This window comes from Buceros rhinoceros, unplaced genomic scaffold, assembly GCF_000710305.1.
Source record: "Buceros rhinoceros silvestris isolate BGI_N320 unplaced genomic scaffold, ASM71030v1 scaffold1334, whole genome shotgun sequence".
NCBI lineage: Eukaryota > Metazoa > Chordata > Aves > Bucerotiformes > Bucerotidae > Buceros > Buceros rhinoceros.
The window spans coordinates 1-19649 of record NW_010408588.1 but is presented as its reverse complement, the minus strand read 5'-3'; the positions used below and the strand labels follow the sequence as shown (position 1 = coordinate 19649).

At 37.0% G+C, this 19649-nt stretch overlaps 1 protein-coding gene across 1 annotated transcript in view; it reads right to left on the bottom strand.

Moving 5' to 3' along the window:
* Positions 1-17047, bottom strand: part of ITSN1 (intersectin 1 (SH3 domain protein)) — a 97700-nt gene extending 80653 nt beyond the window's left edge. The window contains exons 1-6 of the mRNA XM_010134894.1: positions 17020-17047; positions 12253-12345; positions 9770-9833; positions 2420-2580; positions 842-1021; positions 116-209 (exon numbers count right to left, since the gene is read on the bottom strand). Of these exons, the coding sequence (XP_010133196.1) occupies positions 116-209; positions 842-1021; positions 2420-2580; positions 9770-9833; positions 12253-12345; positions 17020-17047 (620 nt within the window). The remainder of the gene's footprint in view (positions 1-115; positions 210-841; positions 1022-2419; positions 2581-9769; positions 9834-12252; positions 12346-17019) is intronic.
* Positions 17048-19649: the final 2602 nt, after the last annotated feature.

Here is a 19649-nt window from a genome sequence, read left to right as displayed (position 1 = left end):
GGAATTGATTTCTGCAAGTAAATATTATTTCAGAAAACACTTTTGTGAAAGAGAAGTAGTTTTTCTAACTCTGGGGGACCAGATACACATAAACACTCATTCCATACCAACTTACCTAGCCACATCAAACGATTGTGCCTTTTGCAGTTTTGCGTTTAGCTGTGATCCTGGACCAGATCTACTAAAGGAAGAACTCTTTGGCAATGTGGCTGTAAATAAGAGAATACATGCATTTATTAGCATTAGCATTTTTAATTGTAGAATTTCAATGACATTTAGTTCCTAACATCAAATGCAAGCATTATTGGTTATTCTGATGGTATCCCTTTTAAAAATACTAAGATAAGTGTCTAACAAAAGAGGTGAAAACACAGAGGCACTTCTCTCATGTTTTACTTCTGCAGTTTTATGCAAGAAAACCTGTTGATATCAAATTATGATATTTACTAATGTTAGGAAGTAATATGTAGTCCAGTGTTTTGAAGTAATCCCAACAAAAAGCAGTACTTTAATAGTAATAAATAGATGAGAAAAGACCAAGTTCTAGGCAACACTTTACTGGCAAACTAGATTTATCACACTGCTGTTATAACAGGGTTAATATTTTGCTCGACATGACTGTTACAGTATGATAAGTCCACGTTACTTTTTTTTAAACTTTTATACAAGTCTGCTAACCAATTACATTGGGCTAAACCAAAGGACGGTCCTTACCCAACATCATTCTTTAAAGTAAGTTAGAATGGCTAATTCCATGCCTACTGTTCTCTGAATCCAAAGAAAATGGCAAAATAATTTGTTAATAGCAAGAGAGTAAACAGAGTCTCAGTATGTAGCATACCAGGATGAGCAAAAGCAGGCAGAGGCTGTATAACAGCAGGAGCTCCGTTAGCCAGGGGAGGTACTGCTGCTGCAGGAACAGAAGATACTAATGGTGGAGACATTCCTACTACTGGAATAGATGCCATTGGCACTGGGGCAACAGTTGTAAGAGATGGCATGCTGGCAATGCCCCCAATACCTATGGGCAAGAAAAGGAGATAATTTTTCTAATTTAGAGACTCCTAATACGATACAATGATTTAACACTGCAGTCTGCAACCCAGCAGTAAATGCAGAATTAAAGAGCAAATTGAAATGGAAACTTGCACACACCCCTTGAAAAAACCCTTACAGTCCACTGCACCATTAGCATAGCAGGGGAACATAAAACAATGCGGAGGGAACAACATATCACTTTATAATGTATGCATGTAAGATCACACTGGATGAAACACTGACCAAAAAAGTCTATTAGCATTTGCTGAAGAAAGGAATTGTTTGCCTTGAACTAAATGAAGAGCAGCACTGTCAACTTCCAGTGAGTAATGAACCCAAAGCCCACATTCAGCCACAGCTGAAAAGAACAAGCTTCAGGATGACTGCTTGCAGCCTATTGTCAAGATGAAACAGTGCAAAGCTAATAGGGTAAAGCACAGAAATGAGGTATTTTAGGTGTAAGCACAGTTGCATGGATAAGAGGGAGGTTAAGGAGGTCCAGTCATGCTGATGGGAAGAATGAGGGTGTGCGCAAACAACTGAGATCAAGTCTGCGGTAGTGAATGAGAAAAAAGAAAATCATAGATTTTACAGGTTTTCTTGGGGGATTGACTTTATTATGCCTTTTCTTACTTAAACCAGTATTTGCTTTCTTCAATTTCACTTATTTCTTGCAGTCAGAAATAAAACCATTTGCAAAATTTGTGGAAGCAACAACTGATCAAACAATAAATTTGGTACGGTTTATCAAATGCACTATTCTCTTTTCTTAAGGACAGCGCCAACCCACTTGAGTCACAGCAACAACTCAAACAAAAAGGCAAAGAACCTCTCATTACAAAATACAGCAGAATATCAAGGTATCAGACATGAGCTTCAGCTTCATTTAGTTATTTTCCTCTTACCATCTCATTCTCCCTACTCTTTTCCTTGAAATGACAGCAACCTTGGCAGTACTGAATCACAAGAACTTGAATCAGCAAGCTGTTCTAGCTTATAGCAGTGCAGAACTATTCATAAAATAAAAGCAGAGAGGTGCTTTACTACCATGACTCGTAAAAAGTCAAGAAAAACATAGCTAATCTTGACAAAGCTGGAGATCCCTTAATGCACTAGCCCTACTACCCGATCCATCTTTTTTCCTTGAAACCACTTTTGTCTGGAACAAATGGGGAGCAGTATGAGGCCTGAAGCAAACAGGACCTCAGTACACGTTACTCAGTATGGTTAGGTGCATGCATGGGGCAGCATTTATTTTGAGTCCATGTACTTTGAGAAGTACTTTTCCCCCTAAGTTTCTAAAAGAAACTGCAAAACAACAATCAAATTCAATTTAGGTTGCTACAATACAAGCTAACAAGGAGGAACACAAAAAGCTTACCAAATCCTGGTGCACCAGGCAGAGCAATAGGTGGCTGCTTCATGACAGGAGGCAGTGCAGATGGGAGTTGATAACCTTGTAGTTTTAATTTGATAAGTTTCATAGCTATTGAAAACTCCAACTGATCCATCCTCCCATCATTGTTCATGTCCGCTAGAGCCCTACAAAATACATGATTTTCTACAGTTAGATTCTTAAACCATGAACTTCAGGATCTGATCTAGGAGTCTACACAGACAGGCATGTATATTCAAGACCAATTAATTTCCACTCAAAATAATTATGCCAGGCTAAAAACAGTCACAAAACAAGACACTTTAAACAGAGAGTTTCTAGATTTATTTCTTGGAGTGATTAATAAAATATTTTTAAAGTTGCTTTTCAACTCTTAGAGGAATTATAGTGAAGCATCTAGAGAAGAAGGATATACAAAAACTTGGCAGTATCACAGAAATGAAACTACATGATACTACAAACAGCACTGCAGAGTCTGCAAATTGTACTTTAGCTCTACTTAAAATAAAACGTGCTTTAGATCTGTGCGATTACTAAACACCAGTACATCTGCAGCTGTACATATGTGTTTTCAGTTAAACAATAGTACTCAAGATAAAACATTGAGCCTAGACCTTGAATAGGCTTTCATGTAAAGTAGCCTGACTTAAACAGTCTTCTTTTTGTTTCTTCATTTGATGGTTAAGAAAACCATGCTCAGCAGGGAACAGAGTTGGAAAGTTGGGAGAGAGAATCAGTAAGAAGAATGTTAGTTCCTGCAACTACAAACCAAAACATAGAATAAATGTAAATTAATATGTAATGAGTTGTAACCTTAGTTTTAAACACTATGCTTATTTCTTTGAATTAATTTGAAGAATTAAGTACACACTTCAGTACTGGAATAATTTATATGTATTTAAGTTCACGCATATATTTACATGTCATGGATATGACAACACAAAGGACCCAGGCAGTCTAAGTTAAGCTAGAGCTTCATTTCTCGTCAAATCTCCATCAAGGAAAACTTTAAGTATGTGAAAAGTTATCAAAAAAGCACAGCAATAAACTGTCAGTTATAAATAACTGATACTTAAATAATCAGACAGCCAGGTAAACGCAGTGGCAAAGCATACATCTTAAAGAGTTTCCCCTGATTTAGATAACCAGTAAGACTTCTCCAAAAATAGAGACACTCCAACCCTACTCAGTAGTTATAAGACAGCATTTTCAGTGGTACTGCTGTCTTAGCCCACCAGTTTTTGTCATGAGGCTGAATAATAAGACTGAAAATCTGGCAGCAGTATTTAAAGAAGAAAGAGAAAGTCTGGTGAGGAAACTGTAGACTCTGAGGCTTACAGTTCAAAAGAGAAGTACACATTGCACCACTCCCTGAAAGATGTTGAATTACTACATATATTTCACTGAAGAACAAGTTTTGGCTGTAAGAACTTCTAGGTGTTCTTTCCTGAAGATTTGTATCAAAGAGAAGTTTAATTTACACATAAAATCTGCCTGCTCTTCAGTAACTTTGAACCTTCCTCTAATCCTACTACCAGCAAGTCTTTGGAAGCCTTAATTTAGTCAAAACTGATTCTGGGACCCACATTGCATAATGTGATTTGGATTCAAGTTTCAGTCATGATCACCTAGTATGTGGTTCATTTGACAGATAATCGATTAAAAAGATCCTGCCGTAGCAGACAGTATATGGTGGTCCAACCAGCAGAAGGGAGAGGGAAGGCCATCATGGGAAACCTGGACCAAGGGAAGCACAAATTTGGAATGGGTATCTCCTCTTCCTTGCAGAGTACCACTGCTCTAGAGTCTCAGCTTCTGATCACTCTTCCCTGAAGAGCAAGCAACACAATGGTGCCTCCCTAGGTACTGACAGGCTAAGTTAAAGTGGAAGAGGTAACAGTTTTGTCTTCACACAACTTGCAGAGACGAACGGGAGAACCCTAGTGAAGGCAGAGGAGCCTCTCTCCTACAAGTGTTAAGCAACAGCAAGGATAGATTGCAATAGTTGTTAAAGACAAGTTGTTAAAAACAAAATGAAAGGTATAGTTACTTCTGGAAAATAGTTAAAAACACAATGTAGGCTTCTCACATTTTGTTACTGAGGTGATTCACGTTCTGTTAATTCTGAAGTACAATAGCTTTCTCTGGACATGAAAATACTAAGAGTTTTTTGAAAGAATTCATAGTTTAACTACAACAATTAAGAATACACACTCTGTCTATTTTTCAACAATTGCATAGAAGTGTTCCACAACATGCTGTAGAATTTTTTTTACAACAAAAAAGTTTGTATAACTTCCATTAGTCACCCACCACCTATAAAAAGTGATGTTAGATTTCTAAAAGTCTCACTTGGGAGAAATACGTGCTCCATGTCTTACAAACCTGAAACGTTCAAGAGGCAAAAGGTATTTGGAATGTTAGAACGTCAGAAACCTAATGGCTAAATGTATTTTCTGAAGCACTCCCTTTTGTGGGTTTTGCGCTAGAAAGTAAACCAACACAGTGATTGAATACTGAGGGTAAGAAAGCCTCATTAGAAAACTACAAAGTACTGAGAACAATGGAAATCAGAGCAGATATTTAGCTTCATTTAATTGATCCTTACAAACAGACACCACGCCTTTTTGAAGAAAATGAAAAGATATTCGACAAGGAAAATGTGTGGGGTTTTTAATGACAGTTTAGTTCAATGTTTGCTTAGCCATTCTTCTGTCAGATTCCCAGTGGAAGTGGGCAGCAAAAACCAGGCTTATATAGCTAGCAAGCTGAGGATGTGCATAGGAAGAAAGCTAGAGAAATTGGTCTGGATAAACCTATTCTAGCAAATTTTTGACTGCACTCCAGGCAGTGGTCCTCCCAAACACAATTCATTCTTTAACACACAGGGAATTCAGTCACCTCCATAGTGACCAGCTGGCACCAACAGCTCAAATAAATAATCACAACGTTCCTTACATCTTTGTATTTAAGCAATTACACAAGTTGTATTTATAATAGTCTTATTTGTTCAACTTAAGTGGCTTTTACACCTGCAAATAAGTTGATTTATAAAATTTAAACCTTTCCATTGATAAAACAGGTGAAGTCCCTCAATCTGTTAAATCCATGGCCACGAAAACGCAGTAAATATCACTGTAGGCAACCTTGATTCTCCAGGCACTATTCACAGAGTTTGCTGCTAGAATACAGCAAGTCTTTGCATTCTACCTGAGAAAATGTTAATTGTCCATTGAGAAGAAACTTTGATGTGCACCAGTTTCATTGCTTTAATTGAACTCCTATTCACATAGTCATCAGTATCTTTTAATTCAACATCTGACCTTCTCTTCATTTACTCTGTCAATAGTTTTGTTATTTAAATTAGCAGCACAAATTTTAGTGAAAAAAATTACGAATTTAAATACATTTTTACAGCATGCTAACAAAAATCAGATTCTGTCTGACAAAATATTTAGTGCAAAAATAGAACAAATTTTCATTTCTATTTACTGAACCTAGTGTCAAGCTGTTAGATTATAGGGCTACTTTCGAATAAATACTACCTTAAATGCAGTGAGTGGCTGACAGTAAACACTACCTAATTTCACTGTTCTGCCTCTAATGAGATTTGGAAGAATGTCGTGTTCTTAAATTTGTTTTATTTGTGGTCTGGCCGGAAACAGTGCAGAGCAGTAAATGGATTAAACACTGACTAAATATTTATCATATTTCGTAAACAGGCCTGTGTATATAATGGGGGTTTTCTGATGAGAATAGCTGCAGTGGGCTTCATCACAATGCTAGGTTTCAGGTGGCGACAAAATTCCGTCCCCCCCTTCTTCCCTCCTCCTTTCTCTCCTCTTTTCTGCAGAATGCAAAAACAACTTGATTGGTTTTGCATTTATGAGGAGCAGAAACTGAGCATGCACAGTTTTTTTCCATCAAACATGCTTATGATCAGCCGCCAAAACATCTATGCCCATGAAAATAGTACAGAGTATTAAAACAAGGAAATCTCCTTGCAGTTCAGAAAAACCTGGATTTATTTAGCTTTACTTTCCCATATTAGATTATACAAGGCCATATTGCACTATAAAATTCAGCCATAATTACAGATGAGAAATTAGGTCTTTAGCATCGGTCACTTAATAAATCCATGCATAGTAAGAGTTACATCTTTCAGAATTGCCATAATCTTTCATTTGCACACTTGGTCACCAATTTAAGGTTGCGAGGGAAGCGTATGTCAGAAATGGGTAAGTCAACCAATGGCTTTAGTCTGTTCTGAAAAATAACTCTAAATGCATGAAAAACAGATCGCATTGATTATGCCAGTTCTCAATGCCGAAGAGGCAGGCTACACAGAAGGTGCTTTATGAGGCCACCATTCACAAGGGCTTTAGAAGAAAGCCAGATTATTGCCTACTTAAAAACAGTTATCTTCCGAGCCATTGCAGTCTCAGTTCAAAGCCTACTTAAAGGCTTCTTAATAGATAACCAGCTTGGCAGACTCTAAAGCTTGTAAAGGGTAGAACAGTAAAGAAATTGTGATGGACCATGACAATCCCACTGATTTGCTCCACTAAGGTCCCACAGACTTTTTTCTTAAATGAATGATGAGTAGAAGGGACGCAGGAATTTTCAATGCTAAAAGCTACAAAGCCACTATTTTTAAGGAACAAAAATTCTGGGTAAGATTTGATTAATAGCAGGAACGAAAATAAGATATACACCTTAGAATATCATCTTTGAAAACAATTACACCAAAAGCAGCTCTTGAGGCAGAAGACATTTAACTGGCACTTCAGCTAGCTAGGCAAGCATTTCTTGAAGTACTAGTGAAAAATATGTTTTCATTATACAAAACCAGCAATTCAATTTTAATTAAAATTAAAATAGACAGTGAAAATCCTTATACTGCTCACTTATGCACCAAATTATCTTACTCATGAGATAATATGTTTGAAAACTCAGAGGACTTGCTTTTAGAGTATGGCCAATAACTCGTTAGGCAAATCCCTCCTGCAGTTCCTTTCCCAGTTGTATTTTTCTATACAAGAACTTCCATAGCCAACAAAACAGACAAAACTTCGTATTAGCACAAACTTGTCTACAGATGTAGATAATCCTTTATGAAACGAGAGCTAGGCTCCTGTCTTGCAGACAGATTAATACAATCAACTGTATTCAAAGTAAGTAGACTCATGAAGAATAAGAAAACACTTCCAAAAGACAACATACATACGCTTCCATATTTCTGGGCTCAGAAAACTAATTTGAAGTGTTTCACAAGTTGATCTAGCTCAGAATCAACTTTCCTGTCGTAAAGACTGTTGTACCTCCCCTACTGTCCCTCCAATAAACAAATGCTATCTAAAAAAAAAAAACAACCCCATCTATTCAAGAAATAAAAAACATTGATAGAAAACAAGTTTTATGCAGCTCATATGTCTCAGAGATTCTAGGCTTATTACTCCAGAACACCCCCCTCTATTAAAGTACTCATGGATCTATATCACTGTTAATAGAGATTTAGACAGACAACATCAGAATATTGCTATTAATCTACAAAGCAAGTGTGCCACTTTGAGATCTTTCCCCTGGGAGCTAACACAAACAACAATTCACATATTTCAATGCAGATTTGGAATATTATGACGTTCTTTGCAGGCTGCAAATATCTTCTTGACACTTAACAGTCTAACTTCTACTGTTTATGTGGGACAGTAGTAATCTGTGGTAGTTTACAAATAAACATTTACTGGCAGATCAAAAAAATTAAATCATTCAAGTTGTGGGAAAAGAAGTGGGTGAGTTTTTTCCTTTTTTCATCTTTTTCCTTTTTTTTGTTTGTTTGTTTATTCTTTGGAGCTATTTTAATTTTTAAGGGACCTCACTACTACTGTGCAACTCTTTTCCTGCTTGGCTATTCTTATTCCAGCTGGGAATATATACAAGTGATATAGTCTTTTACTTGAATATTTACTTCTCTTGATTCAGGGATGATTGAAAAAAGAAGACTGTGAGAAAGGGATGTCTACACGCTTTTATTTGATTTATAAAGGCAGCACAAGTAAGTTTTAGTTCAGCTTTATTTAAAAAAATGTGCAAGTTCAGGTCTTATCTCTATGACAACTACAAAAGTAGTAGAATGATTCTCTCCCTCTCAAGAGGCTGAAAAACTGAGTAACTCTGAGAGGAAAAGATTTTTAGTCAGACTATTTACAACTGCTTGGTTTTGTTAACACCTATTTAAAGCTAATGCCAACAGAACATATTTGCAGAAAGGATGTCTTGCTTAAGACAAAACTTCTTCTTTAATTAAGAGGCAAGGGAATTTCGAAAAGGACATTTTCATTTTCACTAGTCTTCAGCAAATAAGATAACCAGACCAGATTTTACAGTTGTAAGATGATTTGAAAAGAAAATAAGCTATTTACTTAAAAGCCATATAAATCCAGCCCCTTTTTTAGGCATGCATATTTCCAAAGCAATTGGTTTTCTTGCAAGAAAATAATTCTCTTCTTTTTCCAGTCATAACACGATTCTGCTTCCAGAAGTCCTTACTACAACAAAAAGTTATTACAACTAAGTCTCTTGGAAAGAGAGAGCACTCTTTCAAACAGTTAACAACAGAGGAAAGGTTAACAGGTTTATTGAAAGTTATCCATCTCTTTGCTGTTTTTTTCCAATCGAGAATGAAAAACGGTATTTTTTCACTGTCTAGCACCAAAAAAAAGAAAAATTCATAATCAATGTAAATAGTTGGTGTAAATTAATGTAATGTAGTTAATAATTAATGTAAATTACAATACTCTATGTAAGTTAGCATGTTTGAGTCTGTCAGGGTCATATAATTTGGAACAGAAACAACTGCAGTCCTGCATGAAGAAACTGGCAGAAATTGTAGAAATGACTGTGATGTGTAATATACAGTACAAGAGATTTTGATCCATCTAAACTCACCAAGCAACAGTAAAAATTTCAAGCCTTCAAGCTGTTATCTTCAACTACAATGGAAATAGTCTATGCCAGTATTAATTTTTATAACTAAGTTTGCAGCTCTTGCATAGGTGTTCCTACTAAAAGATTTTTTAATACTAGGGTGCTTACCAATTGTATTAGTACAGTTTTAATAAAGTTGAAATGAGGCTTGCAAATTGCCAACTTCAAAAATGTGATTTGTAGAAGGATGCTTAACTGTAATAACCAAACTAGTAACTTAAAAACTCAGCTAAAACATACTACAAACACACTGAACTAAATTGATGATTTTAAATCCAACTATGAAACAATTACTGTCCAAGTCTGTACCAGTAATTGCAATTCTCCCATCCCCTCTCATATACTCACCATATCTGTGCTAGTACTGGTTGAGGTAATCCAGACTGAAAAAAAAAGTTTCTAGCTTGATCACCTATAAAATAAATAGGACACAATATCAGAAAAAGATAAAAATACCTGTAAGAGGGAAGAGGAATTCATGAGTCAAAAATATCTCAAACAACAGTAAAACCATAAATACTTAATGCTAAGTGTACATAACTGAGTATGAGATTTAAACTTATTCTGCCATTTGCAAACCTACCAGACATTTCCAACAAGTGCATACTGTTTAAGTCTGCAACAGTCAGTACCACATCAAGTCATCGGGGCATAAACATTTAGGGCAGTAGGAAACTCAGAGTTCACAGTCCCGAATCTGTGTTAATCATAGAATCACTCAGATTGGAAAAGACCTTTAAGATCATCAACCACAAACCCAGCACTGCCAGGTCACCACTAAGCCATGTCCCTCAGCACCACACCTACATGTCTTCTAAATACCTCCAGGGATGGTGACTCCACCATTTCCCTGGGCAGCCTGTTCCAGTGCTTCACAACCCTTTCTGGGAAGACATTTTTCCTAATGTCAAACCTAAACCTCCCCTGGAGCAACTTGAGGCCATTTCCTCTTGTCCTACAGTTTGTTACTTAGGAGAAGAGACCAACACCCACCTTGCTACAACCTTCTTTCAGGTAGTTGTAGAGAGCAATAAGGTCTCCCCTGAACCTCCTTTACTCCAGGCTAAACAACCCCAGTTCCCTCAGCCACTCCTCACAGGACTTGTGCTCTAGACCCTTGACGAGCTTTGTTGCCCTTCTTTGTTCTTTGCAGGAATCACATGCCTTGTGGGAAAAAGAACATTTTTTCTTCCAGGTAAGTATGTATCAATATAAACTCTATCTTAGATTTTTTGGAAGTACAACACCAGTCAGCTAGCACAAATTAAATAAAGTGGTCTTTACCCTTATGTGAACTTGATAAGCCACCATTGAAGAAAGCAATGGTATATTTCAAAGAAATTTTCCAGCTATCATTTAAATGTAAGGATAGCAAAACAATTACAAAAGGATTAGGCATTTGGAAGTGTGGCCTGTAAAGGAAAGTTATAAACAGACTAGAAAAAGCACTAAGTATCAAAGGAGGTCATGAAAAACAGGAGTATTTTGTATGGTAACTGTCATGTAACAGGAGCAGAACCAAATTGTACACTTGGAGGCATGTACGGCTGTGATGAGGCTCTGCGATGAATCTGATTCTGATTTCTCATTATGGAAATCCTCTTGATGGATCAGACAACAAGAAAGGTAAAACCCTTCCATAACTTTCATTTCAATTGAATATCAGAGTTTAGATAGCACTAAAGAAATTTAAATGCAGAAAAACAAATTAACAAAAAAGTGGGCATCCTATTGTCTTTAAAACCAAAGCAAATTAGTGGTCTTCACCGAAAATTTAGCAGGATCAGTGCAATTCCTTTATTTGGAGCTTTGCTTTCTGCAAGTTAAATAAGTTTTGTCATTTAGATTTTTTAAACAGGACATCCATGCTGATTTCACCAGTTTAAACAATCAGTTTCTGAAACAGACCTCAGCTAAATTGATACATCTTTATTTAAACAGACTTCTTAATCTATTAGTATATTAGCTTGGTGGGTTGACCCCAGACAGAAACTAAGCAGCCAGTCACTCACTCAATTCCCTCTCACCAGCAGGATGGGGAAAAAAATAAGGAGAGCTAAAGTGAGATAACTCATTGCTTGTGATAAAGACAGTTTAATAAGTGAAAGAGTAGAGAAAAAACCCCAAGTGACCTCCCTCAAGGTCAGTCTCTGAGCAATGGCCATGTTGGAAGACAACAACTCCTCACCCCAGCTTTTATTGAGCATAGTGGTATGGGATAACCTTTTAGTCAGTTTGGGTCAACTGTCCCTGCTATGTCCCCTTCCAAACTTCATGCCCACCCCCAGCTTACTTGCTGGGGGGGATACAGAGTGAGAAATAGAGAAAGTCCTGAAGGCTTTGCAAGCACTGTTCAGCCAAACATCCAAAATATAGCACGATACAGGCTGCTGTGAAGGAAGTTAACTCCATCTCAGCCAGACTTAGTACAGTGAGTTAATTCAATGAGCACATCAAAAGCACTATAAATATTACCAAGCATCAGGGTGATTCCATGTCCTGAACTCCAGCTCTACAGTGAGACCAGCTGGTAAGTATCAGCTGGCTCTTCACAACAGAACTGCTTTATAGAGCCACAGTTATAAATAATTTTAATCCCATTTACACAAAAATCAACTGGCATAAATCAAATATATATCTGGTAAATATCAGAAAAATACCAGAAAAGGTGGTCTGATGTGGCAAGGCATATGAAAAACGGAATATAAAATGAGCAAGTTCTGTTAAATTTTTAGAATTCTTATGCCCAAATGTCTCCCAGGCAACTCTGTACGTATTTAGGCTCATTAGTTAAGACTGAATTAAATTAAAAGTGAAAACTATTTCATTACCAGTGATAAATCCAGATGTTGGTTTCAGACTATGGAACTGTTGATCATGTTTAGCTCTCTCCTCCACAGTAATAGCCCAGATATCCAGGTTGCCTAGTTCAAAAGAAATGGAGAAATAAAATTAAGAAACATTATCTAAAAAACTACATTATTTTTATTTCTGAGTGTAATTATATTATATCATCCTGAACCTCTGAAAACATACAGAAGCCGTTCTTCTGAAGTCTATAGTTGAAAACTCCATGAATCCTTAAATAGCCAGTTGGGACTTAGGAACTTGCCAGAACCAAGTGTTACCAAATTAAGATGACTGCCAAGCACTGATACACCTGGCTCACACAAAAATTTAAATTCCAATCAGGCTACTTTAAATGCAATCAAACTTACAAATGGGCTATTAAAAGTCAACATCACCATACCAGAGAATAAAACGCAGAAAGTTCACAGCACAGCACTAGATATTTGCTGAGTGGGAGGTCGTTTGCCTCTCGGAGCACATACAGCTGAAATGCAAGTTCTTTTAACAGAAAAGGTACCTCAGATAATCAGTTGTGTACTATGTGGTTTTATAAGAGCTCTCCTTATTTGTCTAGGAAAAGTGTGATTTAACCAGATAGTAATCATTTTTCATGGGCAACAATAGCACAAGAAAGCATGCTATTCATTCATCTGAGAATGAGAAAGCTGAGTAATGTGTTACACAGACCACATTCTTCACATCACACTCATAAATGGTAGATGAATATTTAGTTTATGCTGAGATTTACCACCTTTCTACAGTTCCATGCTTCCTCAAAGCTTTCCAGTTCTACCTCCATTTTTGTTGCAGTTCCTTGCCTCTCTCCTCTGAGACATTTCACTTCCATCCGTCAAATTATTTGTACTCATAGCAAACATCTCAACTTCCACTTGAGACCCCCAAAGAACTTTCTAACACTGTCTTTCAGGTTTGTCTCAATAATTTCTACCAGTAAAAATTATTATTTCAGCATCTATAGAAGTACATTGCACTGGTGTACCTTCCTGTAACTCCTACTGTATAGGAATGTCATGTAAAGTTATCGAAGTTAATGGCATTGCTGTTTTATTATGTAAATAACAGTAAACAATAAAATGTAGACTTCCAGAAAAATAAAGAGAAGATCTAGCATTCACTCTGTCTCAGTACTAAATTCTCAGAGATTAAATTTCAGGTATAATGTCCATAAATATTTACAGCAAGTATTTCAAGCTGCTTGCAGGCTGAGGCAGAATCAGACTCCGCAGTCATGGAGAACACGTGGATTTCCTGCCTCCTGAATTTCTGCTATTTAAAATTTACTTTCATGTGGCAAAATGTACTTTGGAGATAAAAGGAAATGGAGAAGGGGAAGAAAAACATTCCTTTAAATGGCAGATTTCATTAATGAAAACCACTACATTCTTGGTAAAAAAATATCATCTCAGTTTCAGGTAACCTATGTATTTCTAGAAGCAGAAAGGCTAATAATATCTAACTCAAAGAAAGGACATTTTAAGATTAGCCTAGAATTCCCAGAATTTTTGTGATTAAGCTCACAGAGGCACTGTAAACTGATTTCATAGCTGAGGGGATGAAACAGGACTCTCCTTTGGATACAACTATTCCAAGCACAATAGTTTAGGTAAGCAGTTACCTCCCCCATCCTCTTATGAACTACTGACAGAAGGAAAGGAACGGTGTCGATTAAGACTTTACGACCAACATGAAGACTAGGCCAACTAGCCTGGGCAGCAGAGGAAATTCTCCCCTGTACTGGAAACATGACTACTCCAGTCTAAGACCCTAAGGCTGGGTGTGGTAGCTTACACAAAGAGGGAGAATTTCTTAAATGTAATGTGGGGAGGAAAATTTAAAAAACAAATACCAAACAAGCCAACACGAAATTTGTGTTGATTCGCTGACTCTCTTAATTTAAGGTATGCACAACTCCAGTGTAAAAACCAAAAACAAAAATCCCCAAATCCACAACGATGACAAAACCCCCAGATGTTCCTATCCTTCCTCAAAGAAGGCAACAAAACTCAGAACTAAAAACTCTCAGGGCATGAGGTAATTAGGAATGTATTCTATTAAATATTTTAAAAGAAAATTTGTTGATTAATTCTCTGGAGTCCCTATAACTGGAACGGATGATTGTCAATATTTACTCTTTCAGATGGAGATTTGATTTGTATTGAAAGAGTAGATCTCCTTTGTAGGATATGAGCATCAAAAGAGCCAATGTTAAACCAAGAAAGCCTAGTAGCCTCTTCAGTCAGAAAAGTATGAATGGCATCTCTGGCATTGCCTCCTTTCCATCTTCTGTTATCTGAGGAAACAATAAGATTTATGGGAGGGCATAAAGCAGGATCTTACCCAACACCAAGACATCATTCATGGTTTCAAATCCTGGATACCAATACAAAAGTTGAGGGGCTTTTCGATATATTTGGACACAAAGGAGGCAGTCACCAAACCACAAAATTGACTCATACACAAGCTATTCTGAATGCAGCAGCAAGTCCTCTAACCACCTTTTCTTCTACATGGCTTAGCAATCACCTCATCTGCAAGATGGAAGCAGTGGGCTCTCATATCAAATGGGCATTTTCTTCTTCTGGACAAAACCACAGAAGGTCAAGCATACCACATTTGTCCCAACAATTATAAAAATCCTACCATGCCTTTTTAGGTTTTGTTGGTTTCTCTTTTTTTTTTTCATCAGTTATCCTCAAAATAAACAGTGTTCTGGAATATCAGTGAGTCACCCCAATACAAGTGCTGTGCTCTTTCCACATACCCATTTCCCAATCTGAAATGAAAGAGTCTTTAAAAAAGTAAGGAAGCGAAATAAACCCCAAATCATCACTATCGGTTTGCATAAGCAGAGGGATAGCAGATATTGCACTTCTGGAATGAGGGCTCTCCTAAGATGGAAATCGCGTAACTCTCTGCATCTTGTTTGGTGACTAAGGGTAACAGAAAATCTTGCATTCTCAAAAGCATGATAAATTTCCTCATAAAAATGGAATTTTCTTTACACCATTTGCTTCCACTTACAACAATCATGACTTTTGTTGTCATTCTTGGTAGACTTGGTTCAAGTCTGAACATCATAACAAACTTCCCTCACAATGCATTACAAATTAAAGATATTCCAGAGACTACATTAGGCACATGTTTATTTCAACTTTCTCTAGAGTTTATTTCAACTTTTCTCTAGAGCAGTTAGATAAGAAAAGTTGTTTGAGAAGAAATAGCGAACTTCTTCCTTCCTGAAGTCATGTACTAGAGTTAACAAGATTCTGGACAACAGATGCAAGATCAAATGGTAATACATAAAGCTGAAAAAAGAAAGCTGCTCTCCATCTGCAATGCAATAAAAACTCTCTAAAGATACCAGAGAATGCTTTGAAGACGAATTTCCATTTAGAAAGTATGTACGTGTTTATATATATGGGTGCATGCAAAGCACAGCTCTAACTCTAAAGAAAAGGAAATACTTCAGTCTTAACAAGCAGATTTCACTAGCATCGTGACTTCTTTTAGACTGTGAAAAACACAGTGAAATGAAGCTATTGACAACCTTTTACATGACCTGAAAGGGTATCCTACATTAAACCGTCCAGTGAGTTTATTCAAACCTTTTGGTAGCCAGTTTCACTCCCAAACTGAGAAAGTTCAGCATCAAACAAGATGTAATTCCAGAAGGCTGGGCTTCAAGATAACTGAGGCAATTATACTTTCCAATTATACATTTTTTCTAGCTACCATGTGCCAAGAGATGCTTATTGTGTTGTGCTTCATGGACTTTTTCAGACTGGAAGAGACTGCATCCAATGAATTGTGTTTAACAAGAACTGGGTTTCTCCAGCAACATACTGTGAATAATGTGTTTCCTGAATTCTCTCGTTGAAACATTAACACTAGATACAAGTTTAGTTTCTAACTATATCTGATCCCAAAAACTAGACTTCTGTATACATTTACATATATACACACACACACCTTTTTGCATAGGTGTGTATTTATATTTATGTGTATATATGTATACACAAACACGCACAAACACACAACAACATATCTGCACCTCCAGAAAAAAGCCCTTAATAGATGCAACATTTAAGTGGAACCACACTACCTACTAAGTCTCAGCACTAAAATATACCATTATAATCTTTTTTTCAGATCAGTTGCAAAATTGGACTCAAAAATTTACTTAGTGCAATAGAGACACTATTTTTGCTATTTGCATGATCTGGGCACTTCCTGGATCTTTCAAAAGGACTGAGGTTCAAGATGCTGTACCTTCCCCTGTTATAAAGGGAGAGCTAAAACATGCAGCATCTTTGTTCTAATCTAAACACGGGTTATGGGACAATAAAGAAAACAAATTTGAAGTGACAGCATCCAAAGGCATCAAAGAAAAAGCCTATCCACTTCTCAGCCACAACTAGTGCAGAATGAGGCTATGCCCTGCTGCCAGTGGCTGAGTGGCTGGATCTGCCCTACAGTTACAAACTGTGGGACTGTAATCAATCACTGCACAAAAAAGGGATACAGCACAGCTTTTCTGTTCAACTGTTCAGAGAAGTCTCCACAAAATTCCATATATGTGTTTAATGGGTCTGCAAAAACATCACAAATCAGATAAACTATCATTTCAGAAAGATATATTCTCCATAGAGAACATATTTGGAAAGCAACAGATTTATGCGGAGTTTTTGCATGTAAGAGTACTTCAGAAAACACTATAAACAACTTACCCGCAAAAGGTGTTGGAAACTGAGCCATGGTTCTGTCACTTTTAGCTTGTTAATAGATACCTGAAAAAAAAAAAAAAACACATCAGCTAATCAAACAGTTACAGTGTCTTCCATTTTAAATACATTTTCTGTATCATCACACAATTAATTATTACAATAAAAACAAAGGCAGTGAAGAAGATAGATCTCACACATACTACCCTCAGGAACTGTTACTTACATGAGAACTAAATATATCATTTTTTGCACTACTCTATGTATCTATGAGTGCATTTTCATACAAGCAAACAGCTACATTTCAGTTCTGTTTCAAGAATGTCCTCAAAACCAATCCTCGTTTATAAATAATCAGTGATGCAGTAAAGGACAGAGTTAAGTCAGCCACAACACACAAGATCTCAGTGACTCTGCCCAAGGATGCACTACTTTAGAGCCCCGCTCCTGCTTAAGAGGAAAATTGGCTCTATTTCCAACTCTTGAAAACATACATCATCGTCAGCGATCTGTTTTTTATTCCTGATATAAAAATTCATGAAATGCACTGTCTTGCTTAGAGTTCCTTTGTCTTGAACAAAGTACATTAGAAAATGAAAGTAGATTTCAAGACTGCTTTAGCCCCAAACTAGCCTACAAATTTAATAAGCACATCTGAATGAACAAAGAGTTAAAGGTGACACTGCAAGCAAAAAATGCTAGTTGGTGGGAGATACTCTTAAGTTAGCACTGCTTGCTTTTCAAATAAAAGCAATCTACACAGTCTAGAAATTTAATCTTTAAAGAAAAAAGGAAAGGCATTTTTCTTACTCCACACAAAGACTGACATGAACTGCCTGAGCCAAGAGGACAATAGCTAGTAATGGAGCCACAAAACAATGAAAAAGCAGCCTCTTGTCCTACTAGATTCCACTCATGTTTTCCGGGCAACAGGAGAAAAGCAAAAGGAAACAGAATTCAAAGAAGAATAATTTAGACTGCTTGAACAGCAGCAGATATTTATCAATATCACTAAGAAAAGTCATTAACTTGCATCAACAATTTCCTTTTGTCTGAATTTCTTGTTTGCTCCCTTCCCCAACCCCCTTTCACACTTCCCACATACTCTTCTGGCTTCCAACTTGGGAACTTACTATATATACACTCCACAGATGTCACTGCAGAAAAACCTACAGCACTTTTGTAAGCCGGTCTCCCCATCGGTTGTAATTTAGAGAACTATTAAAAAAAAAAGAGATTTTTTTCCCCTCATAATTTGGCAGAGGAACCAAGAGTGGTACATGACTCAGAAACCTTTTTCCAAATGCCAGGTAACATAAACTATAGTAATTTCATGAACAGCAAGCATTATATCAAAAGTTTAAAATCCCATGCACACTGACACTGTTTTCAGAATAAGTTGTCTTAGTAGTATGGCTCTTTCAATAGCATTTCTTAAGTTCTAGGACAGCATTTTAATCTTTGCTTATGTTTCCTTATTGTACTCTGTTGCAAGCAATACCTCTATAATGCTTCTGGTTTTTTTAAACTGCAAGCAAATCCGGTGGGGGGAGACGGGGAGTTCTCTGAACTTTCACATGTACTACAGAATCTTAGAGCACAGGCAGTTTGTACACTCGAGTGTAAAAAGGTAACACGAGAGAGTCCAGCAGAGCACAGATTCTCTACCTACTTCAATCTCCCAGAGTATGCAGGACAGGAAAAGCACTTGAGGCAACAGGAGGAACAAGAGATTTGAAAAGGACTACCAGATAGCGAGTGGGTTGGGGAGGAGTAGTGGTTTTGTTTGTTGTTTTTAACTGGGGTTTTTTGCAAGCTAAGAAATCTTAAATCTTGTAAATATTGAGACAGAGAGTACATAAAGGATTGCAAGTCACTTACTCCTCCACAGATTAATAGTACTCCAAAGGAATTTGTAGTTCATTCCCCCTTTACCTTGAACACACCAGAAAAAGGGGAAGAGGAGAAGGAGTGGGAAGTCTCAAGACTAGTTCTGGATGCCAAAGAAAGCATAAAACCATTCCAAAGAGCTTCTGGAGGGGGAAAAAAAACATGCAAAGAAAGTTAGCAATAAGATTAAATAAAGATGGGTAAAATGGAGAAAAGAAGACTGTGAACATACTTATAACAGGAAGTGAACAGAGAGAGAGCACATCCCAGTAAAACAGAGTAACTGAAGTTCGCTGTCTATTGCCAGTGTAACACCCAACTTCTATAGCCAGAGGTTTCATTTCACACCCCCAAGGTTTCACTGGGGGCCCTAACCCTGCCCTAAACACTGTAACTGTGAACAGTTGATTCCAAAAGCTCAGGGTTTGTTATATATGAAAATGAAAGTTAAAAGATACCAGGAATTCCACAGCATTCCTACACAGACTTTGTAGTTTTTTGTTTAAGTATCAAAGGGCTAGAGAACCTGCCCTTTGAGGAAAGGCTGAAGGAGTTAGGTATTTTCTCCTTGGAGAAGAGGTGGTTCAGAGGGGACCTCATCACAGTACATAAAGGTACACATTTCTGTACATAAAGGTTGGCCACAAAGAGGACAGAGGTTCTCTCTTCACAAGGAGTTGCATGGAGATCACAAGGGGCAATGGATACAAGTTGCATGATAAAAACATAATATAAATATAATATAA